Raw genomic sequence first — 21,822 nt, 5'->3', positions numbered from 1 at the left:
ACTATCTTCCTCAGATATTACCAAGTAAAAGCAAGTCAAAGGAAACCTAGAAAATGAAAAGATTTGCATGTTTTCTGTAAAATCTGAAAAATAGACATCATGTTTCAAAGTTTTACATGTTCGACTTCTAATGTTGCTGGTAGTGGTACTACATAATGACCATTTTCTCCCCTATTGTTAGTATGTGTCCCAACCAAATCCAAAAATAAAAAACAAAGTAAACTCTGCAGACTACCACTATCAAAAGGGAGATCAAATGTCTCTGTGAACTCGTAGTAACCACCACTGATTCCACTCATTTATCATGCAAAAGCAGATAAAATGTTTTTCTTCAGGGTGAATTCATCCGCCTTTGTAGGGCTAATCGACTGCAACAACAAACACAATGGAAATACAATAACAGAGACATGACTTAATAGGTTAAGCCAAAAAAAATGTATTTGATTGAGTTGAATTGAATTTTACCTTAGAAAGAATACGCTCTAAACGTTGGATCTCATTCTTAGCATAATCACCACCTTTGCTCAGACTACTTTTGGCAGCTTTCACGTATATCTTTCCATATCTAATTAAAAAAAAACACATGTATAAAAAATGTATTCAACAAATATGTTATTTGTTAATCAAAACAAAATGAATAAAAAGATAACCTTGAAGCAGAACCAGTGAGTTTTCCAACTTCCTCCTCAATCTTGGCATATAATGCTTTCTTTTCATCACTACCAGCAGTCACAAACTCCTTCACTAAGCTGTCCAATTCTGCAATTAAACCAGCCTACATTCACCACAAAAACAAAATGTCACATATCTAATGGATAATAAAATAATAAATGTTATTTTTTTTTAAGTCAAACACTAACAGTGGAAGTAAGTTGTCCCTTGGCATCACGGCTAGTGCCACATTTCTCATTGATGAAGGTCACAAAGCTATCTATATCGCGTCCACCTTCATAGTCTTCACCATCTTTGTTGTTTTTTGGGAAGAACTTAATTGTTGGGAAACCACTTACACCATACCTACATCAACAGATATAATCATCATCATAACTCACAAATATATATATAAAAAAAAAAAAAAAGTTAAAAACAAAACACCCAATCTTTCATGATTTCAAAAAAGACCCAATTGTATAACTGTTACTTACTTTTCACCAAGATCCTTATAATTGTCGGCATCAAGATTGGCAATAACTACATCTTCCTCGTTTTTAAAAGCAGCTGCTAGACTTTCATAAACCTGATTAAAAAAAAGATAATAACTTTTAGTGTAGTGTATTTGTTACACACAACATGACATTATACTGCACTTGTATTGTGTTACATGACAAGACAATACAAGTTGTACTTGTAGTGTGTATGGGGAAAAAACTGTATTTTTTTGAAAAGACGTAAACGCCCTTCTAATAATCATCATTGAAAATAGCTCTACAGAGCTTGTCAAGTCTTGTCTTGTGTAACAAATGCAGACTTTAAATGTAAAGAGTTGAGATACATACAGGAGCAAGGCTCTTGCAATGCCCACACCTGTTACAAGAGTGAAGATTGTAAGATGCAAATCAAACAAATTAGTGTGATAGCTTTGTACTTTGAAATTTTTTTGATTATGATGTTAAGATGGAATAAAAAAAGTAATCATCTTTGTAAAGATGGTGAAGAACATGAAACATGTAACAAAATTTTAAAAAAATGGCTGACCAGGGTGCATAGAATTCAACCAACACGTCCTTTTTGCCATTCAATACAATCTCCTCAAAGTTATCAGAGTTTAATACTACCACACTTGAGGGAACTGAAGCTATCTTTACACTGGTTCCTGAAAATCATAATAAACATTATAAACAAGAATCTTATATCTAAGGTGCAAAATCAAAATGAAAAAACTACCTCCTTCAGAGTTTACAAACTCAACAAGTGCTTCAGCAGTACGTGCCCCTTCGTACCTAAAGAAAGATTATTAAGTGGGAAAACAAATTTGTTTTAGTAACAAAAAATTATATTAAAAAAGGGTTGGACAGAAAAAGAGTAGAGTATGGTAAATAATGCATAAAGAAAATGAAAAATGAGACATTTCCAAAAGACATGTAACAAGATGATAAAAAAATTAAAAAGTAAAACACTTACTTTTTGGGTTCCAAAGATCCCTTAGGAAACCACTGGATAGTGGGGTAACCAGAGACACCAAATTTGCTGCAAACGCCCTTATGCTCATCACAGTCCACCTGTCAAAACAGACAAAGTAAATATTTGAGCTATTATGAAAACTTATCTTACAAATATATTCAAGAATCACAAACATTTACCTTTCCGATCAAAACGGATTTTGATTTTTTGAAGCTTGCACCGAGTTTTTCATATTCAGGAGCAAGCTTTTTACAGTGCCCACACCTGTCACATAAGAAGAGTTAAAATTCACTGCTATGTTAACGTATCATGATATGAAAAGCATAGCAAACATTTCAAGGAAGAAAACTGAAAGGCATTTACAAACAACTCGTGTCTACACATAAGTCATAACTGAGTTTCACTACAGTGTTTATGATTAGTGGGAGTTTCTAACGCAGTTCAAGAACAATCAACAGATCAATGAGGATCTAAGGCGCTTTGAAAACCCCACTGAGATAATTCAAACATAAGCGACCATGATTTAGCTTATGAAAAAAAAGATTATAAAGACCAATATGAATACAGTTAAGGTTAATGGTGAGCCAACTTTAGCTAATGAGATTTGGTGGCATACAGCCCAACCCATGTTTAAAATTAAACATCTAAGTTAGCAAAACTTGCAATTAAATAAACAGAAAAAGAGAGAACAATTATAAATAAATTATAGGCATAAGCATAACATAAAAGGGGAATAATTGTTACTTCTTGCTTTCAACTTCATTTGAACTTTTAGAAACACAAGTTTGGTATTGGCTGACAAGTTCTATTTAAGCTTATGGTGGTTCCATTTTCTTGTTCAAAATCAAACAGTCAACACAGATGGTCAACCGCCCTAGCAAGCAACAGCACTTCACCTCAACCTTTACTCAGATCTAGATCAACTACATTGAAAACTCAAAAGAAGTAAAATATCAAGATCACTCTTATCAGTTGATGAGAAACTAGATGCAAACCAAAGACCCCTTCTTCAAATACACCACTAGAAAATGAATCGTAAAGCTGATTTACCACAAACAAAATCAGTAAAAGAAAGCCGATCGCCGGTCCTATGCCGAATTTCAACAAAAAGTGAATCCTAATTAATCCAAATAATCAGATCGAGAGAAAGCGATTGGCAAGATGAGATGAGTTCAATTACCATGGAGCGTAGAACTCAACGAGTGCGCCACGATCTTGACCGACCTCTTTCTCGAAGTTGTCTTCAGTGAGTACGACAACATCAGCGACGGCCGACGATAAGAAGAGAAGAGCTAGGGTTGCTAACGTGAAGAAGATGGAGGATCTCGACATTTTTGTTTGAAGGAGTTGTTGCGAAGGGGGTTAAGGAGAAGTTGGATTTAAGTACTATAAAGACCGAGTCTGCTCTACGTTATGTTTTAGGATCCCGTGAAATCCCACCTATTTATCTTTCTTTCCAAGAAAAAGAAAAAGAAAATTAGCAAAGTCATAACTACTTCATTCTAGATTAGAATATATTTATGCCAAATTTAAACCCAATTCGCTTCATCTTTATTCAAAAATGGCGACCGAAGTTTTCCTCGTATGAAAATTTCAAACTTTGATAAAAATAGGATATTGGCTTATCTTTTTTTTGTAATTCCAGACTTTCACACTCATTGGATAAATTCCAATTATAACAAATTTTAGTATCACTGTATATAATCGTGGAATTTACTATAATTCTATAAACATGATTTTGTGAAAACTTCAAGCCACTATTTTATGCTATTTTGATAGTATCAAATTTATCACAATAGACATTCCCAATACTACAAGATTCACATCTAATTAGAGTAATTCGATTTGGACTGGATGATGTAGTGGTGGTCGATTTGGACTGGATGATGTAGTGGTGGTCTGGTGGGGCATGGTTTCAATGTGTTGGAAACTTGGAATGTTAATATAGTATTAATGACATTCATAATATAATTTTGTATTATTTTTCTTTTGTGAACAATAATAACAATTTTATTGATAAGCTATTCAAATCGTTTTATAAGAAGTGGCGGATGCAGAATTCATGTTGTGGTTGCACCTTACATTAGTAGATTAGTAGTTTGACATACTTTTTTAGTGGGAGCATCTTAATAGAAAAAGAAAATTACACTACGACAAAAAATCAAAGTGATGATCCGGGACCCCAAAGACACCTAAATCCACCGTTGTTTATAAACCAAAGTCTCCTTCATAAGTCGTGAAACACCTCAATTTTTTTTAATAGAATATTCATTTGTCAAATAATACCATTTTTTATATAATATAGTTCAACGATTGTTTGGGGGTTTCACTTTGTATATAGAAACCATAATAAAAGCAAATAACACTACATAAACGGATATAAATATTGTATTTGGTAAAGAATGTTTGAAAGCTTTTATCTTTTATATATATATAAGGCGAAGATCAACCATTTTTTACTCTTCCCCTCCCCCCTTTACTTATTTTTTCGATGCTAATGATGAACTCCGGCCACCGGCCGCCGCCTGAGACGGTGATTTCCGGTGAGCTCCGTTCGATTCAAAAAGTATATTTTCCGACTCCTGGCGAGCAAATCTACAAACCTGTGAAGTCATTACGTTGAACGAAGGTGTCGTTCAAAAGTTCAGAAAACGCGAACGAGTCTCAATCGGCCAGAAAACTACTTTTTCGTGCTCCTAGTGACCTGATATACGGTAAAGTCGGTCCATTCAATAAGTTTTTCATTCAAAAAGTTTGAAAACGAAAAACAATATCCGATTCCCAACGAACATTTTTAACGTTTAAAGGGTGAATTTCTACAGCCCCTTTTATATTTTTTTGATTTCAGGGGAGAATACATGCATATCACGTCTTTTACGTTTTGATATAAACGGTTTATGTTACAAGTTTATATGTTTTCTTATTTACGTCAAGTTTATTTACTTGTTGTTAAAAACGATTAGATTAAGTCATAAACTTGCAATCACGAACAAAACGTAAAGATCCAAAACTGTAAGCCCGAAGCTTAGTGAGTTCTCCCAAAATACCAACGGTATACAATCATAATCATATCATATAAAATAATAGAATGCATAATGAGCCTTTAGCCTGATTGGACCGCCTCGCAGGGACTTCAGCCTATCTGGATCGCTCTCCGAGCCTTTAGCACGTCTGGACCGCCTCACAGGGCCTTCAACCTATCCGGACCGCTCGTCGGGCCTTCAACCCGACTAGTACGCCATCCTGGGTCTGTAGTCTATCCGGTCCGCCCTGGGTATGTTGGCCTTCAACACAAAGCAGGACCGCCTCAACCTAACCCCAAATCAAACAAACATGTCTACATAAGTATCATACGCTAGCATATATAACAGTTATACCGATCCAACATATCACAAATCATAGCAACATCCTATAACCAGGATACCGACCTAGCCAGTCACTAACACATCATTATCCTATATATCAGGAAACCGACCTACCAGATCACTAAGCATATCACCATCCTAACTACCAGGATGCAAACCAATAAGCATATCATGCAATAAACCTGAATACAAATTCGAAAGGGCCGGCATTGGTGCCTTATACCCTGTTGATATAGTAAGAAGAACTCACCTCACAAGTAGCTCAGAGTGATAATGTCAAACTCCTCCAAATACATCTCCAACTCCAACACCTACATTCACCAATGATCCACTTCCATGAATTCCCAAATTACTAAAATACCCCATAAGTCAAACCGATCAACCCTTGGTCAAAGTCAACGGTCAAGGTTAACAGTCCATATTGGCCCAACTTGTCGAGTGCAGCTCACTGGCTCGTCGAGTCCTTCCAGGACTCGAGAAATCGTGAAAACCCTAGTTGACTCACCGAGCTCCCAACCAACTCATCGAGTCCATGCGATGTCCAAATGTCGGGAAAAACCCTAACTAACTCGTTGAGTCTTCTCACTGACTTGTCGAGTCAATGCAGAACTAATACAAGCAATCTTCATCCGACTCGTCGAGTTGACCATGCAACTCGTCAAGTCCCTTCAATCCATTTCTCATTCAGACGTTTTTAAGCTACCTTAAAGCTCCAAATTGCATATCTAACCTCCTAGGGCATGGTTTCCACGTAAAGTTGCAAACTTTACGTACATGTTTGGTCCTAAATGCCAAAACCAAGCTAAGGGAAAGGTTTAACCCAAGGAGAAAGGCCAAAGCTTGCTAAATCTGATAACTTTATGACTATATGGACATAGAGGAGTCCATATCTGAAGTTACAACTTCAGATCATGACCAATACCCGAAATGCTCCACAAATATACTAAAATGTCCTTAAACCCAAGAAAAAGGGGATGTGATGCTAAAATGATCAAGGTAGAAGCTTGTTACCTTCAAATGGATGCGTAAACATTGTAGATGCTGGATCTACAAGCTCTTTCCCGTTCCAAGCTTCTCAACCTTCCAACTTCTTCAACAAAATACACCAAAAGCACTCTTTTAGTCTCACAAGCTCAAGGAAACAACAAATGATGGCTAGGGTTTCTTCTCTGGGTAATGAAGTGGTAAGGGAGGCCACAAGAGGTTGATTAAGTTCTTTATATAGGGGGCAAACCCTAAAAATTAGGGTTTCGTTTTCCAGCTCCTACTCGTCGAGTCGGGGTCCTCCAACTCATCCAGTAGCCCTCATAAATCTCGTGCCCTGATCCATTTCTACACGACGAGTTGGGGGCAACCAACTCGTCGAGTAGGTCTAAGAATATGATTTTAAGCTTTTAAATTTTATATCTGGGAGTCGGGATGTTACAAGTTATATATTGTGTCAAACAATCATTTTGATTTTTATAAAAATATTGATTTATTATCTACCGGTGTTTATAAAAATGGTTATATGTTGCATCATATGATCGTTTCAATTTTTATAAAAATATTGATTTATTATCTACCGGTTTTTATAATAATGGGTATATATTGTTTGATAAAAACTAGTTATTAAAAATAATAACATAAATGTTTTGTGATCAAACCATTTACATTTATTTGATTATTATTAACAAAATAAATGTCGTACAAATTATATAACATAGTACGAATGATAAAATCGTGTCAATTATATAGTTTATAACCTACTAAATGTGTGTTGTATTGTTAGAATTCATGATTAAATATTTATTTAGGCTTGTTAGAATATTTAAAATTGTTGGTTTCATGTTGGTTGAAACATGGATATTGTTATCAACACAATCATTAGGCTCCCAACTCATCACCACAAACAATAAAAATTAGAAATATGTTAATTCTTACGAATCTCAAATACTAAAATACTTCAATCAATAGTTATTTCTAAACATCAAAGAATTATAGGTATTCAATAAACTTATAATAGAGAGTTTATGATTAGGATGCCTAAACACATTGTTAGGATCCAACACAATGAGTTATGTTTGTTTCTAAAAATTCATACGAGTTAAGATCATTTTCTAAGTTATATGGGCTATGTATGTAACTACACTAAGACTGTAAATCTTAGTAAACGTCATCTGCGTAATAATCGTTAATCCGTATGGAACGTAGAACGTCAGGTATAGATCGACGGCACTGATTTATATGTGTAGACATCCCGCCAACGGTTGCTAGCTACAACCATCGTCTGACGAGTCAAAATCAGACGTTGAAGTTTCTACACTACTTACTCCACGACGTTGATAAAGTATTTGATGTGGACTTTCAACATGTGCAAAGGCCTCGTATCGCGATTCGGTTATGAGTTCATTATAGACCCCGATGTTTTCCTTATCATTGTATAGAATTTAAATAGGATTTATACGGGATTTTTGTTCACGTATACAAGTTGAAAGAAATTGTATGTATTTGGATAGTTGTGACTCAAAATGATAAGTGTCATTACCAAAATTAAGTCATATAACACTTAATTAACAAAAAGACACGATTGGACAAAGTTTATTAACTTACATTTAATAAGTTATTTATATAACCCTTCACTTTTGCACAAAAAATACAACGTTTACGTGGGAGTAGTATGCCCCCATTTATCTATATTGCTTTCCAAATTAAGTAAAATGATACTTAATAATCATTGGGACACGAAAACACAACGTTTATGTGGGAGGAGTTTACCCCACTTATTAGGTCTTGGTTCCCAAATTATAATAAAATAACACTTAATAAACACTACGACACGGCCATGCAAAGTTTATAAACTCAAAATTTATGAGTTATACATATAAACATTACAATCTCTTTTACGAAATTACATTAGTGAAGTTGGTTCTTTTATATTTTTACAAAGTGTAACATGTCTTTATTCTATATAACTCGGTATTCAGAAATCCTTATATAAAATGCATTTTGGTCAAGGGAATTGTAAAAGTTGATACAAGTTTGAATTACTTATATATTTATCAAATTTGTAGTTTTGTATTTGAACAACCAATATTTGTATATGAGTCCAATTGTCCAGAAACACTTTTATAACTCATCTATTTTATACTTTTGATAGAAAAGTACGGATTTATAAAAGCTGGTCAACCAGATAAAATTTTATAATACCCTTTCGATTATAAAAAGTACTTTGTGTCAAAACCTGTAAAACTCACCAATAATCTTTTGTAGAAATATTTTAATGCATGTATTCGGAAGAGTTTGCGTAGAAGACTTTCTGTTATTTTACTATATTTTTGTAAACTTCGAATTGTTAGGCGTGTGTCAAGATTTAGCAATAGTCATTGTCAATGTAATTTCTATTTTGGTTATAATATAGTATTATGTTTGTATTGTTTAATGTATGTTCAATAAATGTGATCACTAATTTATGTCGCACACCTCAGCGTTTCCGCCGTCGGCCGGAGTATAAAAATATCCAAGCTTCACTTCTCAATATCTTAGATGGATATTTGATACTCCATTACATAATCGGGATGACGATAACTTATTACGAAGTAATGTATTTAATACTAGTACTCTTGATTTTAACCAATATATAGGTGCTAGTCATGTTGTGGCAAAAGAACTTAGAAAATTAAGAGAAATGATCTCAAGTGTTCATGGAGTGGTTCAACCCTTACCAAAAAAATTTCCTACATGCCATAAGATCTCAAGGTTTTTTCCTCGCATCTGCAATACAAAAGTCCCAAATCATTTTCATACACTAATGTGATGGAACCATGAATCCAGGGGAGCATATCAATATAGAGAGAATGGAGATCATCATCATTCCAATACATCTTAAAAGAGTCTTGCTTATGCAAAGGTTTCAATTCAACACTTATAGACGCCCAAGTCGATATGTGACACTTTCCCTTTATCGAACATCTAGAAAACTAACATGATATTGAGTACACAAGCTTATAATACAAACTTGTTTATCATGATTCTCCATTATTTGAATATTTATGGATAGAGAATATGTTAACCTCACACTTGACCCCCATCATATTAATCAACTCGTTCATGTTAGCTTCACATATGTTTATTTCATATCCTATGACTTGTCTGGTGTTAATAAGCGCCAGTAAACCTTCTATGAACGAGAAACCATTTTGAAAAGGTTTATTATTTGAAGAAGCAAACAATTCATCCTTCTTTTTTATTTTCATTATCACAATGGAAATGATCATTTGTAGAAACATTCAAAGAAAACCAGGGGAATTAGAATGTGTGGCGTCCAAATTCACTTCATCAACCTTTTCCTCAATGTATAATCTTCACCCGAACAAGGACTTGTTGCTTCATCTAGGTTGATCAAGATTATCATTAGACATTGAAGATTGTATCTTCGGTTGGTTGAATTTACAGGGAACATAATCAACATGTTGTTTTCCGATTTACATGTACTAAAACAAAACATCTCCACCTCCTATGTTTGTTGTCGGACAACAACATCGGTTGCCGATTATGATTGGCGTTGAGCAATAGCTCTGGTTTGTTGCCAGATAACAACCTCATATTCTTTTGGTTGTTGTTGGACAACATTCACATAGCCATCCGAGTATTCAATTAAGTTGGTGTATAGAAATCAAATATTGTTAGGTGAACCCATAGACATGGTGAGCGTGAAGAAAAGGTTCTTAATTCGCTAGTTGCTTATTTTGTTTTCTTTTATGCATTTTCATTTTGATTTTTGTTAATGGTTTGTCTTATTCATTTGTATTTCAGGAGTTGGGAGGTCATTATAAATGTAAGTAAAACAACTCAATTTCTCACTTGATCTCCCGTAAAGAATACATTTGATCGCTTTACGCAATAAAATCTTATTAACGAGGGAGTTATATTATGTGATATGAAATAAAGTTGTTATGCTTGTGTAAATTGTATTCGTTTCACTTTTGGATCATAAAACTAAAATACTCCCCTTTCTCATATTCTTGTTTAACACATCGCAACTGTAATGCCTAGAATTTTGGGCTAGGCATTTAAGAGTATAATAATAGTAATTATACATTTTATCGAACAATTAAAATCGTTAATTAAAATAATTTTTCTTCATATGTGTTATGAGATAATAAGTAATTAGTGTGTACACAATAAGTGGACAAATATTAGGAGTATAGAATATTTGTAGAAAAACATAAATATAGAATTTATCATTAAAACAATAAAATAAACATTAAAAATAAAAAATTATTTTGAATAAATAATCTTAACGAAAGTTGTATTAGTCGTGACGATGATTCCATGGATATAAATAACGCGCAAATCTGACTTCGTATGAGAAAGTTATGAAGTTTCGCGCTCATGCAACTATGACAAGGTGCATCATGAAAAGTGAACCAGAGATAGGTTGTTTTTATCCCAATTAATCTAAACGAAAGTTGAAGTGCTCGTCAATATAAAGAACGCCAATATCTAACTTCATATGAGAAAGTTATGATTTTTCAAAGTTTCGAGTGCGACACAGTACAATAGTGTGCGGCATAGAAATCGAAATCAAAATCGGTTGATTGTTATCCGAAACAATCTAGATGAAAGTTATATTACTCTTCAATATGAGACCCACGTTATAAAGAACATCAAAACTAGAGTTCGCATGAAAAAGTTATGAATCGCAACGTTATTTAAAGTCTAAGCCTTCTCAGATCGTAAAATGAAAAATTAAGTAAAAAATAGTCGACGAAGTCTAAATGAAAGTTGTAGTACTCGTCTTATAGCTACACATGGATATAAAATTCATCGAAAACGGATTATGCATGCTAAAGTTATGATGTTTAGAAGAATGTTAAATTTTAGTCAAACAAAGCATGACACGTGGCATCACCCGTAGTACGACACGTGTCAAGATCTCAGGCCAACCTTCCTCCCTATGAAAACTTATAGATGGTTGACACAAGGCGAGACGCGGCATACCTTTCAATTTTTCTATACATAACCTCGTTTTTTTATCACATTTCTTGCTGGAACTCTTTATATTCTCTCTCAATCTTTCCCGAGGCCTTGTTCTAGTACTTCTTAAGTGTCAGTGGCAAAGCTCTAGAGCGCCAGATATCCCCGAGAAATGGAGTTTTCGGTTTTGAAGTTTTTCCCGCATAATGTCCGGTTTTTCGTCAAACAACCTGTAAGTTGAGTTAGGCTTACCGTTCTTTAAGTATAGCTTTATATTTATGTATATAATCATTATTATGAACTTATAAATAAAATTTATAATTAATACTATTCGTTATACTAGCCGGTCTACTTATGGTAATGCTGACAGGGCAAGATCAGTGAGGTGTTTAAAATGGATTTTCCAAACAATATATCTTTATATGCAAAACGGATCCTACCTTCAAAACGATTTTGCCTGATTGTTTCTTATCAGCTATACGTCAGTGTTCTTTTGGTATTATTGATAAATCTAATAAAAGTATTATAAAAATTAAAATTTATAAATACGGAAAAATACTAAGCCTTAATAATATTCGTGTTTATGTCGTTTTAAAAGAGAATCTGAAGTGTCAGTCAAGGATACGACTTTCCCATGAGTCTTCCACCTATATCAACTGAGTGCATAGTTACTTTCAAGAACATAATTTTAATACAAAGTATTTATTATCTTTTAAAAGTGTGTACGTAAATTAATTTTTGATTATTTGAATTATGTGTTAAAATAATATTATATGAAATGCATTGTTTTAACCATATATGGTTATATACATGTTAAGTGTATATATGGTATTTATTACATGATAATCTTAGGAAGGGTATTATTACTTAAAAAGATTAATTTTTACTAAATACCCAATATTTCGTGTTAGATATATACCCTGAATTATGACAGTGTTGTGAATAGGGTTAGTATTGAAAGTTTGATTACATGGATTATAGTCTCATCTAGTTTTAATCTAAGACGTATAAAGGATTTGTAGATCTTGTTAAGTTGAATAAAACTGCAGTCCTATATTGTACTGCGATAGTATGGTATGAAACAGGAAAACAATTTTGAAAGTTGATTATAAGCATTATAGTCTTTCCTAGTGATGAAACAAGACTTATAAAGAATGTTTAGTTCGAGTCAAGAAAGAGTATTAGTTATACCCTGTATTGTAGAAACATTAAATAGACAAGAACGTTGGGATGATTATGGGTATCAAAGTCTTATCTAGTTATACCCTAAGACTTAAAAGATATGCTTAGTTCAATTAAGTTTGGATATTGGATAGCATCTATCAAGGGTGTGTGTGTGTGTGAGGGGAATGGAGAGTAGAACTATGTTCAATAAAATTGATGATTTGGTGGGTTAAGTATTACGTACATGAGTACTATATAAGTATTCCCCCTCCTTACACGTCTACACAGCTCCTTAATGGACATTCCAAGTTGTTTATATCAAAATCAAAATGAACTGATCATATGTACATGTTAGCTAGTCGACTAACCATAGTCAACTCCTAACTCAAGGAAGTTCCATTTTACTTTAATATGTCAATTTACAACGTACATTAACCTAGGAAGAGCTTTAACAAAGGCGTGATCTTTCCTTTCGTTTATGAGAACTATTCCCAAACTATGAAATTGAAAAGATTGATCATCCTCATAACTAATCCTTTCAAAAGTTTTATAGCAGTAGATTTTAGTGGATAAGGTTTTCGACATCATTCAATAAAATTCCATTATAGTTTGTTTTACTTATCCTTAGAAATAAATCACCCTAAATAATTTTAGAAGGCTAGGATCCATATTTGGCTCCATGATGAGTAAAGGGATGTCATAAACACAGCATAAAGTTATTTAGGTAGGCAAATCTCTTTGCCAATTTCGATCACTACGAAACTCCTAGATCTTTGAGATTCATTAACTATCAATGGCATCTTAATCTCGGATTATATTCATCTCAAATTCAATGACGAGGTCGTCGCGGATCACTGAACAGATGGTGAATCAACCATACAAAATCGCGTGGTCCCCGACTCAAGTTACGCTTGAGATTCGCGAGTTCCACATCATTCTCTATCTATACTCTCGAATTGACGTGTCGGTTAACCACACGAGCTCTATCAACAAGTTATAAAGAGAATGTGCAACTTTTATGGATAACATCAGATTCACATTAAATAGATTGAGAATTAACCTTGCAAAATCACATGGTCCCCGGCTCAAGTTACGCTTGAGATTCATGAGTTCAATATCATTCTCAACAATATTCTAGATTGATGTGCCGGTTAACCACACGAGCTCCACCAACATAATATAAAGAGAATGTGCAATTTTCATGGATAATATAAACTCACATTCTATTAATAAAATGGGATTTTGTTTTATACTTGTATTTAGAATACTTTTAGATTGACCATTATTGTAACGCCGAAAATTTCAAAACAATTTTTCATTTAAAAATAATCGTTTAATTCTTCAAAACACTTTGCTTAAAATCTCATTCATAATCGAATTACAAAACATAATTCCATTTTCACTTGCATAATAAACCAGGATCCTCAAAACATGACTCTTTCTCTGGTGTGTACAATCGAGCCGGTGCCGTCCCGTGATCCTGAGAGAAATCTGAAACACATAACACAAAACACTGTAAGCACGAAGCTTAGTGAGTTCCCCAAAATACCACACATAACACATATTAGCCACTCGAGGCTATAACTCTGTGGGTCCGTGGACCCTACTCTAAGCACCTTCCGGTTCTAACTCTATGAACCTTCCGGTTCTAACTCTATAAACATGCACAGCATAAATCACATAGAAATAATGCAGTACAACACGTAATATACACAGCATACAAATACTCTGTCACATAACTCTGGTTACCTACTCAAGGTAAAGTATAGTGAGAAGACTCACCTGGAAATCAGAAAGCAATTATCTGCACATGCGAACCTCGGACTTGCCACAGCCTAACACATAAGGCAAATATCTCTAATTAGTACTCGCAGTCCCAACTCTAATTAACCGGAGAATACTCTTTCCCTCTCTAGTCAGGTAATGGGTAAGAGACCATTTTACCCCTCCCTGACCTCTATTACCTCTGTTGACCAAAACTCCCAAAGTCAACATAAGACAACTCAAGTTAATGGTCAACACTGACCAGACTCGGAGAGTACACAAGAGTGAATCGGCGAGTCCATGCGGGTTCTCTAAATCCTTTTTAAACCTCTTAGACACGACGAGTTCCCTCTCCACTCGTCGAGTTACTCGGCAACGAAACGCGGGGCAACCCCGACTCGACTCGTCGAGTTTGCCTATGGACTCAGCGAGTTGCTCCCATGACAACCCTCATCTGACCTTCTGAGGTCAGATCTGCTTCACCAAACCATAGATCTAACTCCCTTAAAGCCAATAACCACGAAAAGGTCGAACCTTGGGCACTCATGCAAGGTTCTACAAGCTCATTTGGGTGAAACCCTCCGTTACATAACAACCCTAGCTCAAAACTCCAAATAGAATGCATAAAGCAGGATGGAAGGGACTCTCTGGACCTCTTTGGGTCCAGATCTATGGCTTCACACTCAATGGGACATTATACTCCACAAATCAAGCCATAAAAGAAGCTAGAAAACCCAAAAATCACCAATCTTACCCAAAACAGAAAAGGGAGAACGATTTGATACCTCAATGGTGAAGATGCAAGCTCAGAAGCTCTGAATCGACACCCCCCTTGACCTCCCTTTGCTGGAAATGACTACTCCGTTGCACAACCACCTCAAGAATGCTCCAAAATGGCTCTTCTTCACTCTCTCAACTCTCTGGTTCGATAGGAGTCTCTCAAAGGTGTAGGTGGCCGCCACTGAAGGCCATAAGGGCCTTTAAATAGGTCCCAAACCCGGACAATTAGGGTTTTCCTTGACAGCGCCGACTCGGCGAGTCCAAATACCCGACTCGTCGAGTCCCTTCATTAAACTAGTCCCCAAAACGCGATCCTACTCGACGAGTTGAGGCGTCAACTCGCCGAGTCTCCTCATTCCCCAATATAAAGTACTCAAATTCCCATATCTGGATATCCGGATGTTACAATTCTCCCCCACTAGAATCAGACTTCGCCCTCGAAGTCTCACTCTGGAAACAACTCCGGATGCTGCTCACGCATCTCGCGCTCCGGCTCCCAAGTAAGCTCTGACCCCTTCCGGTGTTGCCACTGGACCTGCACCAGATGCACCTATTTGTTCCTCAGAACCTTGATCTTTTGATCCCGAATAGCCACCGGTCTCTCAACGTAGTTCAGGCCCACATCCACCTGAATATCCTCTAATGGCACTACTGCCGACTCCTCGGCTATACACTTTCGCAGCTGCGACACATGGAAAGTGTCATGGATCTGACCTAGCTCTGCAGGTAGCTCTAACTGGTAGGCTACCCTGCCTACCCTCGCGATCACCCGAAAAGGGCCGATATATTGGGGCCCCAGCTTGCCCCTCTTCCTGAATCGGATCACTCCTTCCCAAGGAGAGACCTTCAGGAGTACAAAGTCACCGACCAAAAATTCGAGCTCGGACCGGCGCCTACCTGCATAACTCTTCTGGCGACTCTGAGCGGTCAACAACCTCTGCCTGACCTGCTGTATCTCCTCTGACGTCTGAAGCACGATATATGTACTTCCCATCACATGTTGCTCTACCTCTCCCCCGCAAATGGGGTCCGATACTCCCTTCCCTACAATAGCTCAAAGGGTGGCATATTGATGCACTAATGATGGCTGTTGTTGTAGGAAAACTCTGCCAAGGGCAAATACGGGCCACAATTCCCCTCCGAAATCTAATACACATGCCCGAAACATATCCTCGAGCATCTGAATCGTTCGCTCGCTCTGAAGTGTCCGCAGACATCACCATGGTAAACTCTAGCTCATTTCTCATATTCATCTTCGATACCGAGCACCAAGTCAGCTTTTGGCCCCACAACTGAACCCCCAAAGGTCACACATAACATGATCCAAAACATCTCACTAACTTCCTCCCCGTGACCACTATCACGGCCCAGTGACACGCAAGTCACTAAATTCCCTTTTTCCTCATAAAAAAAATACAATCCAATCGAAGATCGACTCAGCTCTAACCTCTGGCGTCTGCTGCGCATATTCTACCGCGCGCCTCGCTGACCCTCCCGACAGAGACGGAGACCCCAGTCTCGCCCCGGTTTAACCACTAGGCACCAAAAACTCAACACTAGGGCTACTCAATCCTAAAACTCTTCTACATCATGCACTTATCGGAGAACACTCCATCATCACACTCTCTTGCCGTCTAGTGGGTACTATGGCTTCCCACAACATTACGACAGCCTCTGACTAGTGAGTACTACGGCTCCCCGTAGTATCACAACGCTAACTAACTAGTGAGTACTTCGGCTCCCCGTAGTACCACGACTCCCTCCCTCTGACTTGTGAGTACTCTGGCTCCCCGTAGCATCACAACACCCTCTGACTGGCAAATACTACGACTCCCCGTAGCATCACGACTCTCTCTCTGACTTGTGAGTACTACGGCTCCCCGTAGCATCACAACACCCTCTGACTGGCGAATACTATAGCTCCCCGTAGCATCACGACTCTCTCTCTCTCTGACTTGTGAGTACTACGGCTCCCCGTAGCATCACAACACCCTCTGACTTGCGAATACTACAGCTCCTCGTAGCATCACAACACCCTCTGACTGGTGAATACTACGGCTCCCCGTAGCTTCACTCTATACTCTCATTCTCATTACAACGCCACATTATGTTCACTAACTCATGCACCGAAGACTATCATAGATAGTTACACACACACTTGCCCCGATATGCATTACAAACTCTGGCGGCAACCGCCATAACACAAAACCTACCTCTGCGGAGATCCACTTCCTTAAATAATCCCTCTTGATGACAATACACGAAGGACTCCCACTGGAACCGTGGATACATGATACATCACTAGTCATCTTAAACCCAAGACTCTAAATAACTCTAAAATCGGGACGCTATACGCGGAAACCACGGAACACCCTAACAGAGCATCACAATGTCCTGCCTCTACCACTGATTCCCTTACTCCCAGCACCATACACATACAAAAATACATTTCCTCTGAATCCCATAATAATTTCCTATTTCACTCAATGCGCAACTTCTGTGCATCCAAACACTCAATTGGAATACAAGGAAGGCGCTAACCCTTCAGAACACACTGATGATCCTCCGAAACCCTTTCCACTACTGCTCAAAATCCAAGCAAGAATACACATCCCAGCCCGGGAGTTGGCTACTCGACAATCTTCTACCCATATTTCAACCCAGAAATTCTCAACTGCCCATACCATCATTACGAGTCTTCCACTTGAAACGACTCTGACCACCACCAGATTCCTGACCATTGACCACCCGCCGTGGGGACACCCATCCTTCTCTCAGACATATACCACATGCATTATCTCGCCCTGCACCTTTCCTTGATCACCAATGACCCTGATCTCATGAATTCAAGCCGCAGGTTTCTGTATCCAACCCCTAACCGCTCTTGCACAAATCTCTGGTTCTCTCAATAACCACCCGATTCTCCCCCACTTAGGGTTCGAACCATCACTATCTAACACATCAACAACCTCACGAACTATTTTCACCAGCAATAACGCACCTGCCCCTGAAAAGTGTTACGCAACGCCCGATAATCCCCTTTAAGGAAATCAATCGATCTCATAACTCTTAACCTCAGATGAAATCCTCAAGAACTTCTCGTCACGACTGCCTCTAGTCGTTCCAAGTCTCATACCAATCCAATACCAAACAACTCAACTGTCCAATAACATCACTGACTCATATACTGGACCACGAAATCATCATACTCCCCCGCCTCGACTCATCAACCGATGTACCAACACATGGATCATCCCAAGAACAGGGACCCACTCCCATATTCAATACCCAACATAGATAGAAAAAACCACTGCACTGATTAACTCGACTGGACTCCCCACTGATACCTCTACAATACGCCCTACTATACTCAAATAGGTGTAACATGGTCCTCGACTATCTCAGTCCCAACTAACTATCTGCTCATGGTAAATCACTGCCTCGCGGCACACATGATACCTGATACTCTGATGGAAAATCATCATCAATGACAACCTGCAGGGTTTACCCCCAAACCCAAAACTTAAACATCATGCCTCTCATGTTCCGCACACGAACATAAATAGCACCACCCAGGTCATAGAAGGTGACATCTCCTCTATCGACTGATTGCTCAACTCAGACCGAAACTCTCCCCTCCCTCTGACTCCTTACCAAAATACTCTGAAAGGCTCTCGACCTCCCTTTCAAGGGACGCCTCTTCGAACTCAATCATGGCCCACAGGCCTAAAACCCATAGCGTCCAATCTCTACCTCATCAATCGTGACCGGATAACCGGAGAACCACAAGCATCATTCACTACGAACCATGGTACTCATCCCATGACATCTCTTCTCAATATCCTCCGATGTATGGTACCCGAACCATAGCATCACTCCTCCATCTGCTCCGATGTATGGTACTCGAACCATAACATCATTCCTTTATACGCTCCGATTTATGGTACTCGAACCATAACTTCACTCCTCGATCCGCTCTGATGTATGGTACTCGAACCATAACATCACTTCTCAATCTGCTCCGATGTATGGTACTCGAACCATAACATCACTCCTCAATCCGCTCCGATGTATGGTACTCGAACCATAACATCACTCCTCAATCTGCTCCGATGTATGGTACTCAAACCATAACATCACTCCCCAATACGCTTCGATGTATGGTACTCGAACCCTAACATCACTTCTCAATCCGCTCCGATGTATGGTACTCGAACTATAATATCACTCCTCAATACGCTTCGATGTATGGTACTCGAACCCTAACATCACTCCTCCATCTACTCATTAGAACCTTCAGAATACTCCCTGTATCAAGTATGGGTCCTCTGCTTTCAGTAGTACGGGCCCATACTACCTGCCACATCTACCCATACTTTCCACACGGACTATCCCGGAGCTCCTAAGTAGTTGCTCGACCTTCTCATTCACCAATTCCGTCACGCGATCGCTCCCTAGTGAAATTCTCTACTCTGCCAGCGCACTCATCTGGCTAAGGTCACTCCTTAGGCTCTTCCTAGATTCCCACACTTCTCTGCCATCAGCTGCTGAAGAGCTCCTAATGATGCCAGCCATCTACCTCCTGAATATCGTCATATTCGCTTGGTAGCTGACTCCCATCATCGAGAGTTCCACAAAGCAAAAAGCAAGCAGCATTCGAGCATCGAAGAATATATATGACTCACTCTGGGTGATAACTCCGCTTGCTCTGCTCATCCTCGAAAGTACCACCGAACTCTGCAACTCTTCCCCTCGCAGGTTCTAACTATTCTTTCTATAAGTACCACGGTACGTATCTAGGTATCTCCCCTAGATTACTCCTCTACTCAAATCCCCTAAAGGATTCCAACTAAATATTCTCACTCATCACATACTCAAAAGCACATCGCATATAACAACAATTCCTAGGCTAAGGCATCACAAATTAGGCCACTCTAGTCCTAAGATATGGAATAACTAGCCTGTCTCTAGCATGCAATAATATCTCATAAAGTGCATCATAAATATCTCATAACACAAAGTAATGGTATTTTAGGAAATCACCGTTCGGGCTCTGGCTGATTGTACACACTGCTCTTTCTCGCTTTCTCTTTGAACTCTTATTCGCTTTAGAAAATTAATTCTTTGAAAACTTTTCTTACTTCCTCAGTTTGAGTCTAGATTTACCCGAAGGCGCATCCGAATCCCTCAAACCAAGGCTTTGATACCAACTTGTAACGCCGAAAATTTCAAAACAATTTTTCATTTAAAAATAATCGTTTAATTCTTAAAAACACTCTGCTTAAAATCTCATTCATAATCGAATTACAAAACATAATTCCATTTTCACTTGCATAATAAACCAGGATCCTCAAAACATGACTCTTTCTCTGGTGTGTACAATCGAGCCGGTGTCGTCCCGTGATCCTGAGAGAAACCTGAAACACATAACACAAAACACTGTAAGCACGAAGCTTAGTGAGTTCCCCAAAATACCACACATAACACATATTAGCCACTCGAGGCTATAACTCTGTGGGTCCGTGGACCCTACTCTAAGCACCTTCCGGTTCTAACTCTGTGAACCTTCCGGTTCTAACTCTGGGAACCTTCCGGTTCTAACTCTATAAACATGCACATCATAAATCACATAGAAATAATGCAGTACAACACGTAATATACACAACATACAAATACTCTGTCACATAACTCTGGTTACCTACTCAAGGTAAAGTATAGTGAGAAGACTCACCTAGAAATCAGAAAGCAATTATCTGCACATGCGAACCTCGGACTTGCCACAGCCTAACACATAAGGCAAATATCTCTAATTAGTACTCGCAGTCCCAACTCTAATTAACCGGAGAATACTCTTTCCCTCTCTAGTCAGGTAATGGGTAAAATACCATTTTACCCCTCCCTGACCTCTATTACCTCTGTTGACCAAAACTCCCAAAGTCAACATAAGACAACTCAAGTCAACGGTCAACACTGACCAGACTCGGCGAGTACACAAGAGTGAATCGGCGAGTCCATGCGGGTTCTCTAAATCCTTTTTAAACCTCTTAGACACGACGAGTTCCCTCTCCACTCGTCGAGTTACTTGGCAACGAAACGCGGGGCAACCCTGACTCGACTCGTCGAGTTTGCCTATGGACTCGGCGAGTTGCTCCCATAACAACCCTCATCTGACCTTCTGAGGTTAGATCTGCTTCACCAAACCATAGATCTAACTCCCTCAAAGACAATAACCACGAAAAGGTCGAACCTTGGGCACTCATGCAAGGTTCTACAAGCTCATTTGGGTGAAACCCTCCATTACATAACAACCCTAGCTCAAAACTCCAAATAGAATGCATAAAGCAGGATGGAAGGGACTCTCTGGACCTCTTTGGGTCCAGATCTATGGCTTCACACTCAATGGGACACTATACTCCGCAAATCAAGCCATAAAGGAAGCTAGAAAACCCTAAAATCACCAATCTTACCCAAAACAGAAAAGGGAGAACGATTTGACTCCTTAATGGTGAAGATGCAAGCTCAGAAGCTCTGAATCGACACCCCCCTTGACCTCCCTTTGCTGGAAATGACTACTTCGTTGCACAACCACCTCAAGAATGCTCCAAAATGGCTCTTCTTCACTCTCTCAGCTCTCTGGTTCGATAGGAGTCTCTCAAAGGTGTAGGTGGTC

At 38.2% G+C, this 21,822-nt stretch overlaps 1 protein-coding gene and 1 long non-coding RNA gene across 2 annotated transcripts; both read right to left on the bottom strand.

Moving 5' to 3' along the window:
- Window positions 1-54: 54 nt before the first annotated feature.
- On the bottom strand, window positions 55-3,546 carry LOC111908718 (probable protein disulfide-isomerase A6). Its single transcript, XM_023904522.3, has 11 exons — window positions 3,302-3,546; window positions 2,301-2,385; window positions 2,122-2,219; window positions 1,885-1,940; window positions 1,696-1,813; window positions 1,497-1,524; window positions 1,146-1,237; window positions 861-1,017; window positions 651-775; window positions 466-565; window positions 55-368 (listed from the first exon to the last, which is right to left on the bottom strand). Exons 1-11 carry the CDS (start codon window positions 3,451-3,453, stop codon window positions 303-305), a joined length of 1,077 nt encoding a protein of 358 aa, XP_023760290.1. The 5' UTR covers window positions 3,454-3,546; the 3' UTR covers window positions 55-302.
- Window positions 2,840-3,295, bottom strand: LOC128134114 (uncharacterized). The gene is made up of 2 exons (XR_008232446.1): window positions 3,172-3,295; window positions 2,840-3,044 (listed from the first exon to the last, which is right to left on the bottom strand). It is a non-coding gene; the product is annotated as an uncharacterized LOC128134114 (long non-coding RNA).
- Window positions 3,547-21,822: the final 18,276 nt, after the last annotated feature.

The sequence above is a fragment of the Lactuca sativa genome, chromosome 5, assembly GCF_002870075.4.
Source record: "Lactuca sativa cultivar Salinas chromosome 5, Lsat_Salinas_v11, whole genome shotgun sequence".
NCBI lineage: Eukaryota > Viridiplantae > Streptophyta > Magnoliopsida > Asterales > Asteraceae > Lactuca > Lactuca sativa.
The sequence above is the reverse complement of the archived record's forward strand: the minus strand, read 5'-3'. Positions and strand labels throughout refer to the sequence as shown.

Coding starts and splice junctions, on each gene's coding strand:
- LOC111908718 (XM_023904522.3), bottom strand. CDS start 3,453: ATGTCGAGATCCTCCATCTTCTTCACGTTAGCAACCCTAGCTCTTCTC. Junction 776..860: donor AGGGACAACTTACTTCCACT/GTTAGTGTTTGA, acceptor TGGTGAATGTAG/GCTGGTTTAATTGCAGAATT. Junction 369..465: donor TAGAGCGTATTCTTTCTAAG/GTAAAATTCAAT, acceptor TTGTTGTTGCAG/TCGATTAGCCCTACAAAGGC.